General features: G+C 41.7%; 1 protein-coding gene across 5 annotated transcripts in view; it reads left to right on the plus strand.

Moving 5' to 3' along the window:
- The window catches only part of EXD3 (exonuclease 3'-5' domain containing 3), a 277,733-nt gene that overhangs the window by 50,611 nt on the left and 214,042 nt on the right, over window positions 1-13,080 (plus strand). For 4 of the 5 annotated variants that reach the window (XM_026049504.1, XM_026049500.1, XM_026049502.1 and 1 more), the window contains exon 2: window positions 2,586-2,682. In XM_026049504.1, the coding sequence (XP_025905289.1) occupies window positions 2,655-2,682 (28 nt within the window). In that variant the 5' untranslated portion in view covers window positions 2,586-2,654. Of the gene's footprint in view, window positions 1-2,585; window positions 2,683-13,080 lie in introns of those variants that run through there. The other variant, XM_026049503.1, reaches the window with a different exon arrangement.

The following is a 13,080-nucleotide window of genomic DNA, read 5'->3' on the forward strand; positions in this document are numbered from 1 at the left end:
CCTTACTCAGGGTGACTGGTTACAGGCATTAACTCGTTTTTGCTTTAAATAGGAAGCAAATAGGTGGGTGCTCATGTCCCTAAAACAAGAGCTCAATGGTAACAACAGCTGCTCTTCAATGCAGCAGCTCCTCCTTGCAGAACTCTTTTTGTTTAGCTACTCGTGCAGGTTTTCTCAAGAAGAAAACTTCGAATCAAGCAGAACGAATCCATGACCAAGATTATCTGCCATCATTCAATGCTGTGTACTGATGAGAACGTCATGCAGTATTGAAAATGTGCAGTAATGTTCTCCCTCTGAATGCACTCCACTTGGATCTTAGGTTAGGTTGACCTAATAGAGGGGAAAAAAGCAAGCAAGCTTGAGCCTGATTGCAAAATTAGCATATGTAAAGAATGAAGCCCTTCTAATGAAGAACATTTGAACTGCTTTTAACATTAATTCCTAAGTTACTCTACTGTGATGTTAAAAAAGGCAATGTTCCTCATTGGGGTAAAGAAAATAGAGCAATCTCTGATTTAATATTGGTACTTTGCCTGACTGTTTCTGGCTGTTTCTTAAGGTGCTAAGGGGACAGCAGGGCCATTATGTCCAGGTGTGGTGTAAAGCAATGGCAGAGAGTGGCATTCAGCTAGCCACAGATGCCATCGCATGAGGTAGTAACCAAGATTAGCAAGAGTCAGCGTTAAATGTATAGACCCGAGACATCTGCTTCAGGTCAACTCCCTAAAGGTGCCTTTTTCTCTTCACTGTGTTTGGGAGTGCACAATACTCTCTGCAGCTCATCTAAGAAGGTTCTGGTGGGATCTGGAAGTTGGGCTTTAATGAGCTAACGGAGGAAATAGTTGTGGGGAGCAGAAGTTGAGGTAAGCATTGCAGTGTGAATGATGGCTGCCCTCAGATCACGCTCTGCTGCGGAGGTGACGGGCCTTCCAGTGGGACTGGTATCTTCAGGAGAGCCTGTCTGTGTGCGCTCATGGGCTCGCCTGGCCCTTGGCTGTCTGACATGCCCAGAGGCAGAGCATGACTTGCTCCAGGCTGATTTGAGGCTGCTTTGTGGTGACGGATAGRCATATCTGATATGTCAGGCAAAAGCTGCTCTAGATTGATGAATCTGACCCCAGGACTTCATGATTGAGGGTATGGGTTTTATTCCTGTGTCCCTCAGAAGCCAGTCCTTGTGGAGTTTCTATGCAGTAACAGTTGAGGTCTGCAAAAGAAATCTCGTCAGAGATTTCTTCTGGGAAGCTGCCCAAATGTGAGTTTGCGACAGTTACTGTGGCAGAGGCCCCTTGGGATGCAACCTGAAAAGCTGTTGCTTGCAAGGGAGGAAATTYTTCGCCTTCACCCAACTACTGAACGGAGCCAAATTCCTCTGAGTCCCAGACCATGAACTTGCTGTTTCAGTGGCTTTTTGTTCTTCAACTTATCACAGCTGAATTACAACCCTTTGTGTTTTCTCAAGACTAATGGGATAAATGGTGTTTGGCTTAAATATTTGTTCCACTTTTTGTGTCCTTCATTGTGCCTCCCCTGCATCTTTGTTTTTCTTCCCTTAAAGAAGATACGGCTTGTATGACATGTTGAGGTTAATTCTGACATAGATCATACTTGCACTGCTTGCAGTCAGCAACTTCAAGTGTGTTGCTACTGAAGATGCTGTCCCTTTTCAGTGTCCCTCTCAGGCCCATGTATACCTAATGCTAAACCTGAGAGAGAGATTTTCCAAGTTGTCATGTGTTGAAGAGCATGAGACCACATACAGATGTATTGTTGGGTCCATACAATATCCTATTTGGTGCTTTTCCCGACATTACTAACACTGACAAGACCCAACACAGTGTATCTGATGTGTAACTTCAGTGTGTTGGACAGTGACTCAAATCACTTGTTGTTTTCCCCAGTACATTTATATTTTTCTAAGCATTTGTGTTCTACCAGCATACTCAGTGTGAGTACTCTCAAGGGGGAATTTCCTTCCTGATAAACAATTCTGCAATATGATTCAGCAGGAAGGATGTTGTGGTTTAAGGCATTGGATTGGGATTTTTGAGACCTGGAGTATGTTCCCAACTCTACCACAGTCAAGATGGGATGAGTGGAAGGATGAGCAAACAAAGAGAAAGAGCTGTTTAACTGCGGCAAAAATGTGGATTGTTTGTCTGCTTTGGAGATGCTTTGAAGGTTGCACAGGTCTGCTCTTAGGTTTTGTCATGTAGGCAAATAAACAACTTTAAAGAATCCTGCATCTTAATTTAAGATCTGTCAGTTAATCATGCACTATTCCAGAAAGCTAGATGTAGTTTTAACAACATATAATGACTTGTGTAAGGTTTCAGGTACCATTTCTCAGGGTTTCTTGGTTGATTTGGTTCAGCAAATCCCCATGTAGTCTTTGACTTACATGTAGTCTACGTCATCTCTGCGCAATGTTGTATGTTTATACAGTTCCTGCACTGACTTGCTTAGACACCAACACCTGATAAACCATACACAAGGTTATTTCCTTTGTCACACCAGATGAAGTTCCTGTAGCATATTAGTAATATTAGTAACTATGTGGTTTTTTTTTTTTTCCTTTTCAGCTTTGGCTACTGACTTTGAGCTGTAGACCTTTAAGCTCAACATTCTGACTTGGTGCCATCCTAGAGAGGATGAGTCAGGAGAGTGATCAGCCTGGTGGTGAGTTTTTTCACTTGTTCAGATATTCATGCATCTCTTCATTCAGCGTGTTTGGTTTTCTTTTTTTTTTTTTCCTAGCTTCTACTGAAGAGTAAGTCACAAACAGAGCAAAAGCTATGAAATCTTTGGTAAATGGGATGCCATGAAGGTGACATCTTTTAGGTTTCCAAGAACTGCATCTAGATATCAGAATTCTTAGAATTACATTCCAGACTGAAAGTGTTTATAATTCCTTTTTATAACTTCCTACMTACTCAAAAAAAAGCAAATGATTCTTATTATAGTATATTTCACAATTCATTCAGATTTTATCTGTGAGTTTTCCTCTCTAATTGCCTTACCCTGTAAAAAGACATGGGGAAAATGCACACACGTACCGTTGTCATGTTTTGTCCCATGAAGTTTGTGTCAGGGTTCTTGGGATGGAGATTGAATGGACAAGATTTTATTACTTACTCTGGCTCGGTCATGCCAAAATTTTCCTCTCTTCCTTTCCCATCTTTGGTTATTGGCATTCAGTAACACCCATTACTTCTGGCAGTTTCTGCAAGGGTGAAGAGCCTGAGGGACATGTAATCCAAATGTAATGCCAAACAGTATCCCAAGCTCTTGCTCAGCTGTGTGCTTTCCTGGATGTAGGAAGGGCTTTGTTCTTCCCTCTTGGTTTATGTGTGAGGTCACCTTGTCCAATTCCTTTTTCAGAATTAGAAGCTGCTATGAGAACTGTCCACCCAAATTTTATTTGTTTATTTTATTGTCAAGAGACATTCGAGTTCTTCTCTTTTTCCGACTCATTTGGGCAAACTCCTCCAGACTGTTTGCTGGAGGGTAGTGTTAGACTAGTGGATTGCTGGGATAGCAAGGAAAGCAAGCAGTCCTCACTTAGACACCAGTCTTGTGCCCTACTGACTCATTATCACAATCCATATTGTTGTAGACAGAGTGAGATGGCAGATTTGGGACTCTGAATGCCTTTCTATCTTGCTCTTGAATCTGGGAGCTCAAGAATGGAAATCTGTAGGAAAACTCTTGTGGCAGCATGGAAGAGAAAGGTATCATCTGTTATTTTCCACACTGCCCAGCTGACCACAGGGTTGAGGAGAGAGAATTTCCAGTCTTTAATATTCTGCACATGTTTTTATTCCTGTGACCGCATTCCCATGATTACCTGGCAGGATGTCATGCAGATTAGTGAATCATCAACAAAAGGACTCAGAAGCAGGATCTTCAAAAAAAGAGATTTTAGAGTAGGAAAGTCTCTAACACAAACTATCCTGGATGCTCATGAGAAATGTGTAGATCAGATGACCACAGTACTCCCAGATTTGCTTATTGCAACATAATTTTTGTAGAGATGTTAAATATTGAAGCTTGAGTTTAAATCTATTCTCTGAGAAACAGACAGTAGATTGAACCTGTCAAGAGGGATGCATTTTCAGCATACAACTGCTATGGATTTCACATCTTTCTCTGAAGTGCTTATTGCCAGTTACTCTTGAAGTCAAGGTCCTGGATGAGACAGATCTGATCCACTGCAGTTTTGTATCTTGACTGAAGGTAGTTCTTCAGGTTTCTGTCTGCGCTTGCTTTCCAGCACCAACTCCTGCAGCTCCCTAATTAGTTTTAGATTTAGGTTGTTTCATTACTCAGTCCTTGTTACTGCTGTAACTATAGTTAGAGAGGAAGGATATTATAATCTTGTAGAAGATTAAAATATTGTTACTGTAATCCAGCTGGAAGGGTAGCATTTTTCTCAGGGTAAGAGACAGCCACATATTTTCCCATTCTGTTCTCCCCTTGTATAAAGGAAGGAAGTGCTGGCAAGGGCTTCCTCAGCTTCCTGTCAACTTTGGAGCATATTTCCAGACACAATCTTCTCCGCCATCCATCACCCAGTCTGACCAAACAATCACTGCAGCACAACGGGAAAACACACGTTTCACATAAACACTTTGGAGGCAGCAGGAACCTAAACCACTGGAATTTGTGCTCAAGGCAGTTTGATCTGTAAAGCTCTGACAGCAGGTTACTGTGGATTTTCTCCTCTCCCCTTTCTAATCAAACATCTCAGTTCTCAGTAATTAAAATTCTCATTTAAAAGAATCTTTAAAAAAGTACTTAGGGAAGAAGCAGTTATAAGCTGAAAATCTCTGCTACTAATTGCAGAAAAAATGAAAAATCTGCTCACTTGAAAAGGCTGCTGTAAAGAGGTCATGAGCAGTTGCTGGAATGCTTCTTAGGGCTGCTGTATTACACAACAAAATATGGCAAAACTTGAGGAAGAAACTACTTTTTAATGACCGAAGCTTGATTTTTATTTATTTTTTTCCCTRTGCTTCTAGCCTAAATGATCTGTGTGCACGTCTGAACACCTGGCTCAGTCTGAGAGATGTGGCTCGGTGGTCAGTAATGTCTTCTTATAGTTTTCCTGAAATTTTGAATTCATCCTAATGTTCTTTGGACTGATATACTCCAAAATGACCTCTTAGTGTTGGGACAGGATCAGCAGTGTTGGGACAGGATCATATAAGGGAATGGAAGAAGGAGGACTGGAAGACTATCRGCCATCAAAGCAAATGAGCCTGGCTTCCTTGTTTCAGTTTGACAGATTATAGCCCAGACTGAATTGCTGTCCACATCTGAGTCAGCACCTCTGGGTTAGTTAGGCATAACAGCTTGTGAGTTAGTGTGGAATTAAAGCACCTCTAAGATTTCTGTTTGGATCGTGGGAGGGGTTGGGACAGAATTCAATTAAGAAACCAGAGTAATGGTGACATTAAAGCTTATTGTACAGTTTCAKTACTTCATTAATGTACAAAAATTGCATTCTATGAGATTGTGCTTTTTCTAAATTATCAGATGCTACACGGTTGCTCCAGCTCTTTTCTTTGTCTGGCCTCCTTGAAGAGGGCCAGCTGTCATTAACTTGTGCTTTATGGCTGCCTTTGTAGTGTGCCTAGTGTGTTGCTGGTCAATATAATATTTACTTAAGGCTACATTTTGGCTAAATTAGGATAAAACTTGAATACGGGAGTGAGTTCTGGAAGTAGAATGTGTCTTAATTTAATGGCATGATTTTCAGCCTGGAGTTGTAGAGATAATTGGTAAAGACTGTTCAGCAGCAAGTTACATACTACTGAAATCTAGCCCTTCTGACCTCTTATGCGTACTGGCTACGTAGTTGTAATGTTCTGTGCAATTCTGTTATASTTTTATCATGCACATAGCAGCATGTAACTCTTAATAGGTTCAAAATTCAGAAAATTCCATGTTTCAGTGCTACTTCTGTCCTCTCTTGTACTTCTTTGTGCTTTGCTTGGGCTTGTAGCAGGGTGCTTGTGGGCAGTTAGTCTTTAAATGCCATGAAAATACTCTGTGGGACAGAAATGACATCTTATTTAAGGTCTTTACTGAATCCAGCACTATAGGATCTCYATGCAAAATCTGAAAGTACTTTTGAAATGGTGATTATTTTTAAATCCACCAAAACTGTGGATGGGTAATACTGAGTTAAAAAGAAAAGAAATTAAAAAGGACTGGGGGGAAGGGGAAGTGATGATTAGAGTAGTAATAGCTGTTTTGTTAAAAAAAAAAAAAAACAAAATAAAAAACAAAAACAAAAAGAACCTGTTTTGTTTTGTTTTTTGAACCAGAGAAATCTTGAGGTATTTGTTTCCTTACGTGGGAAAATGGCCTGAAGCAGCTGTAGGGGTGATGTGGTCCATTCTCTCAGCACCAACATCCTGAATAATAACTGGCCTGAAATGTAGAAGCTGAATCACCCAAAAGTGGAGGTACAAATATGTGACCCTCCATGAGGGCAAGGGCTGAAAATAACTAGGAAAGAAAAATCATTGGGGTGATTTTTGTGAGTGGATCCTAACACGTTGAAACAGTAGTAACTTTGAAAGAAAAGAGAAAAAGTCAACAACCTAATTTCATGTCATGTCTTAGACCCAAAGTCCTCAGACAGTTTGTGGCATCTGACAGTCTCGTTTCCCTGTTTTGCGAAGTTTTCAACCTTCCTCTTTGCAAAGCTGCTTGACTGTACGTGAGAAAGTGTTCAGATAAACACTATGCWTATTTTCTTCATTTCCTTATAGAAAATTTGTTGCAGGATTCCTCATCCTGGCCATTCTGTTCCAAGGAAGACGACATCACCAATCACGCAATGAGTAGCGTGTGTGATTCTGCCCTGTTCCTAAATACGCTGATGGCTTTTATTTTACTCATTGAATTATGCGCTGCAAGAGCAATGGGTTAAAAGAAAACGAGACAGGACYGTGATTTGTTGACAGTGTCCCTTTTAAGTGTGAGAGTGCCAACTTGAAACCAATCCACTGCATTCTTGACGAACAATGTAAGGAACGCAGGGCAACAGTAATATGATCAGATTTGCTCAAACCACTGGGCAAAAGCGCCGCTGCGTTCTGAGAAACTGTGAGCGATGGAGAGGTTTGTTTCAAGAGGCTGGGAATTAGCAATCCTCGTAGCTGCCGAGATGTCAAGGGACAACAGGGACCTGTGATCCTTGTTTGACATGTGCTAATGGCTATCGTGGTTCGTGGCTCAAAGGAAGACAAGCTGATTTAGTCCTAGATAAGAAGCAAGAAAGAAATCCTCARGACTTCATAAGTCTCTGAGAAGTCAAAGAAACAGGCGTGTGAAGCTAAATGCCGCTTACCTATGTGACATGCTATGTGACTGAGAACTATATTTAGCTTGAAGATCCAGCCAAAGGCATAAACTGATCAATAGCAGAGACATTCTGCATGAACAGCCTCCTGGTCTCTATTTTATTTTTTTTGCAAAAAGGACTAGACATTTAGAGCTCTCTCTTTCTCCCTTTCTCTCTCTCTCCCTCTCTCTCTCTCTCTTTCTTGCTTTCTTTCATATAAATCTAGTGGACTGCAGAGGATGCGGGTGAATTCACCTCCTCCAAACAACCTTTACAAACTCTAAGCAGATCCAGATAGCAAACTTCAGTGGAGAAACATCCTGCAGCATCAAACAAGTGTTCGTCTGGGCCTGTGGATCAGAGGTTGGTTAGCAGTGAGAAAAATAGGAGGTGAAATCAGTATGTCCTACAACCCAGTGCCACATTACTGACCTTCGGTGCCTGTTATCAGTGGAGRTCCTTGAGATTAGTGTTTTTCTGTGTTTTCCTTTCTCTAGCTCCATGACTCTTGTCTACTAGCTAGGCTGCCTCAGCTCCAGCTTAAGAAGCACATGCAGGGTGATGTAGGAGCTCGGGGAATTATCTGCAGATCCTCTAACCCCAAGGTGTCTACCCCTAAAGAAAAGGATTTGGGCATAAAAATACCACGCCTGTTGGTATGTGGGCAGGGAGGAGTGGTCCAGCCCCTGTGGGGATTCATTTGTACTGTGGTGGGAAGCACAAGGCAGCAGGAACATTCCGCTCAGAGGCGAAAGAAGTGCTTGCTGTGGATGTGATTGTGCGCCCTTTTAAATTAAACTATTTTGCAAGCACTTCCTTCCTACATTTCTCTGAAGGAGGGAGGGGGGTGTGTGTGTGCAAAGAATGTTTAACTGCCTTTGACAGAGGAGGAAAACTGAAGAAAACAAGAGATGCAGTCCTGACGACTGACCTTTTACTTGAGCTTGGTGATGTTTTTTAGCAGTAGAGCCTCTAGGGAGTAACTGCATCCTCCTTGCTATTGTGCTGCCTGCCCAGAAAAGGGGCTAAAGTTCAGCTTTTATGATGTTCTCACTCTGGGCTTGTGGGAAAAAGGCCACATTCCCTTTCTTAGGTCATATGAGTGCAAGAGATGACAGAGTCCTACAGTCTAACCTCAGGGCATCAGGCCAATGGAGAATGAGACAGGGATAGTCATCGTGGTAAATGTGCAGCCGTTTTTTTTTTTTTTCCTTACAGAGAGTCACAGCAGGTGGGAGGGTAATTTACATTGTACAATTAAAAAAAGCTCTGATTTATTTTATGTTGGTGTGTTATTGTTTCATAAAAGCACATGGGTTGCCRTTACTCATAATAGACTCTTGCACTTTATTGTTGAATTCTCCTTTTCCCCTTTAGTCGACAGTTACTGGAAATGAATGTGAGCCACAGAGACAAAAACAAGGGGCAAGTAAGCCTAAAGCACAAACCTAACCTCCTCCCTAAACAAACCACTGTTTTGTAGGGAACCTTCCATGGGTTTGAGGGGTTGAGGTTATTGCTGTTCACATGCTTGAGTAGTACATCTTGTCCATGAAATTGTTCATATTCTGCTTGATATGCAGTGGAGTTGAGAGGCTAGAGAACCATCACTCCCTTTGCTGAGTGATTCAGGCAAGACTTCGCACCTCACAGGGTCCAAATGGGGTCTTGCACAGCTTCAGGGCATGCTGCCATTGCCCAGTTTCCTTAGCAGCTTCTAGAATGATGCAGAGAACTTTCTCCTTTCTGCTGAGGTTTCCTTCAGCTTCATTGCTTAAGTGTCCTTTGGTAAATACTGAACTAATATTTGAGTGGCATGACTTTGGCCATGGATGGTTGTGCTACTGCAGGAGCTGAGCAGAGTTTGGGGGAGAGGAGGACAGTCAAAAGACTGTTGGGGCTTAAAAACAATAAAAAATAGCACAGAAGTACCATTTTTTGAATTTACTGTTAAAAAAGGTAGATTACCCTAAGTTTGTGCATTTGCATCCTTCCAGTGTGTTTGCAACTCCTGGTTGAGATGGTAGTGCTGTGGTATCTAAGCATCGCTGTGTCAAGATGTGTTGCAGTAGGCAAGGCAGAGGTCCTGTTTGGCTGCCGATGATTTGCACAAGCTTTAATTTAGAGCTAGATCCTTGTCTTCTGGATCGTGGAGTATGTAAAAATATTGTACCCAGTCATTCTCTTTATTCCAATGCTGGTATCCACCAGCCCCTTTAGTGTGCTGATTCAATTCACTGATCCAACAAAAAGTGATTCATGCTTGGATGAAGTTAGCTTTGTGCCAACAGCATGAATAGGACTGGCATGTGCAGATGTGATGACCACCATGTCTGTGGAAGGCACTCTCTTCTTACAGCAGTCGCTTATTGGAAGGGGTTAAGTTGTTTTGTGCAGCTTCCCTCTTGCATGCAATATAGAACAGGGGTGATGGGGACAAATTTCTTTGCTTTCAGATGGTTACCCTGGCCCCAGTAAAATTCCTTAGGACTAGTGAAGAGCTGAAATACTATTAAAGCTGTTAGTTCAGACAAGTTTGAAATACGTATGCATGCTAAAACATATCTTTGGGTGGTTTTTTTTATGGGCACGGAAGTGTCAGGTGCTCCCTCACAGCAATGTTCTTGTGTTCCTGAATAGTAGATRCCTGTGATGTTCTGAAGCACGTGACTATAATAAGTGCTTCTTCCATCCAAATTAAGGATTTCCAAACCARGTTGGATGACTTGGTTAGTACAAATATCTGTCTATTTGAGGCAGATAGGCAGGAAATGAAGGACTTTGAATCTGCTGATTCTCTGCAATTTCCAGCTTTTATGGTGAGTGAAAGAGAACAGATTAACAGTAGGAAGAGGAGCTTGAGGTGAGAGAGATTTGCTGCAGAAGAGACAAGTAGGATAGATTGAAGGCAGCAGGCAGTAGCATTCAGATATCAGATACTAGATGTAAAATTGAGTCAGAATCGCACTTTTTTAGCAACCTTGAGAACTGCTTAATGTAAATATTTTTAGCTTGCAGATATTGATTTTCATGTGAGCAACTTCAAAGGCTGTGGAAAAACCACTGTCCCTGCCTATGGAAATGCTGTTGTTTTCCAGGAAATGTCACTTTACAGTATTGGAGACTTGCCTCAGTGGATCATTCATTTGTCCTTATACCAATGCATTTAATTTTGCGTAATTAGAGAAGGTATCTCCTTTTATTTTCACATTGATGCTCTTTGATCTTAGCTTTCCAGACACAGGGAGGGACAGGAAAGAATTTCTCTAGAATTATTTGTGKTTTTTTTTCCTTTGAGGAAAATTTATTATCTGTTTTCTCTCTTCAGTGTCTTAACTCAGAAAATAATTATGTGAAGCATTTTTCGCCCTTGTTGCAAGAAGGACCTATCAGGCTATCGGTAACTCAGTGGAGCAAACAGTGGTGCAGTTTAGACCTTTTACGATCACAGCGAGGCTTTGCCTGGGAATTTTTTAAGCATCCTAGACACAATTAAAAGAATTTCTCAGCAAGGAGAGGGCAAGCTGGGGATTCTCCAGCAGATGTAATCACTCAAGGAAAACTTTGTTTGGCTTGGCCAAGTCCTGACTTCGGTCTCATCTTTTTCATCCCGCCGCCAGGCTCTGTCTCTCGATCTTTCTCAGCGTCTCTGTCTGTCTTTTGTCTCTGTCCTCCCATCTTCGTATCTGTCCCACGGTCCCCCAGAGTCGGAACGAAACAACATTAAACCTGCTGATGTCCAAGAYGAAGCTGAAGCTAAACTGGAAGAAGGCCTGTGACTGTCAGAAGAGTTTGTGATCACCTTATTTCTTAGAACTAAAGGCTGGAAATCGATCTGTCTGCCAGACAAGCCAGCAGCAAGGATAGGGTTTCTGTTTTATTCCTTTGATACTGCCTGAAGTGTGTGCACCAAATGAGAAAACAGGCTTTGCATAAAAGGTAATAGAAATCCACTTACTCATCCAGCTGTGCTGTGCTCTGCTGCTCCTGCAATGCACATGCTTCTCCCTCAAGGACCAAAGCTAGTCTGGTTTGTCCCTGAAGRAAGATAACAGCCGACTGGAGAAGCTGGAGTCATGGTGGGCAAGAGGGGATTGCATGGACACAGAGTAGCTCTGGCTGCTGCCCATGAGGGATATTAGCAGCCCGTGGAGCTCCTGYGGCCTCAGTTGTGCATCAGTGAGGAGTGAGAGCTCGATTCCCAGAGCTACTGATACCAGCTAGAAGAAGTGAGAACTAGCTGTTAAAATACAGATCTACAGTGATGTGAACAGGAGGGAGATGCTGACCGAGAATGTGTTCACATGTCTTTGACAGGTCTGTTGAGAGACCTGGAAAAGCAACTTCACTCTAAAGGCTTCTCCCTTTGCGTGGAATTGCAGCCTTTTTCTGCATTATAAAGAAGCTGGAGGGACTGTCAGGGCATAAATTGAAAGGATAGGTCTGTGCTACAGTAATTTATAGCCTGAGGTACAACTCTTAAAGGAAACTTACACCTGCTCAATAGAAAAAACGGAAAAATACAAATGTGCAGGGCTGCTTTCCTCTAAGTAATATACACTATTTCTAGATATATGTTGTAATGCTTTWATTAAAGCATTTAGTGATCCTTTTGCATTGCTTGGCCAAGGAGACCAATGTAGACTTCTTCACATATTCATTTTAATAATTCTCAGAGGTCCAAAGCCAACTTCGCTTTAAAACCAGCTGCGAGTGATTATAGCTCTCATAAAAGCCATTGCAAATTCTGGATCGTGGATGCTCTAGAGAGCACCAAGGTTGAAGGTGAGTATTGCTGTAAGGCACATCTCTCTCACACTGTGTACAGTAGAGAAGACATTGTGGATTTTGGTCTCTTAATCCCTAGTGTTATATTGTGTTCTTCTTCAAGTCTAGGATCGTGGATTCATAGACTCATGGTTGGAAAAGTTCCCTCTTTCCTGTTGTATCTTTCTTGTTGATTCTTCCACTCTTCCCACTGTTCCTGCAAGACAGCAGCTTGCAGTGATTTTTTCCAAGCTGTTCTTTATATTTTTTTTCTAATGTACCCATCTCTAAGTGTCCCTTAGCTTCTCTGCTTGCCTATGGGGAGTCTGTTCCCCTTTTCCCACATGCAGGGGAGTGATATATTCAATAAAATCAAGACATCTCACTGAAATGAATGCAATGTTAAGAGGCAGCAACACCTTAAAAACTAGGAAATCTCTTTAATTTTCATTCAGCAGCATAATGCCACATCTCACACTCTAAAGAGTCTTCCCATTGGTGTTCATGACTCATGTAGCAGCTTCGCGAAAATTTCCTGCGGGTTAGCAGGAAAAGAGTTTTTCCATGCATAACTTATTCACGTCCAGCAGTTCACCATTTAGTCTCTTTTTTTTAATTTATTTTTTTTCCACAGAAATTCTATAATATGTTGTTACTTAAACCGTATACTTTTAGGAATGTCACTGAGCTTGCTTATCTTGTTCACTCAGATAAACACCTCTTGGCATCCTGTTTTTCTTATGTCATACGAACAGGAAGAAAGCGATTGTTTGAGATGTGCGTCAGTCAGAATTGTAACCAAGCAGTCACGTTGTCCTCCCCGTTTGCCATAGAAACCAGTAAAATCTCTTCAAATCTGTTGGTGTTGTGATGACAGGTAGCTTTTCTATTATGTTTAACTTCCCAAGAGCTGAAACTAAGCACGTTACATAGTAGAACACCTCAAATTTCAT

Source organism: Nothoprocta perdicaria, unplaced genomic scaffold (genome assembly GCF_003342845.1).
Source record: "Nothoprocta perdicaria isolate Ctin4 unplaced genomic scaffold, notPer1 scaffold_6, whole genome shotgun sequence".
Taxonomy (NCBI): Eukaryota; Metazoa; Chordata; class Aves; order Tinamiformes; family Tinamidae; genus Nothoprocta; species Nothoprocta perdicaria.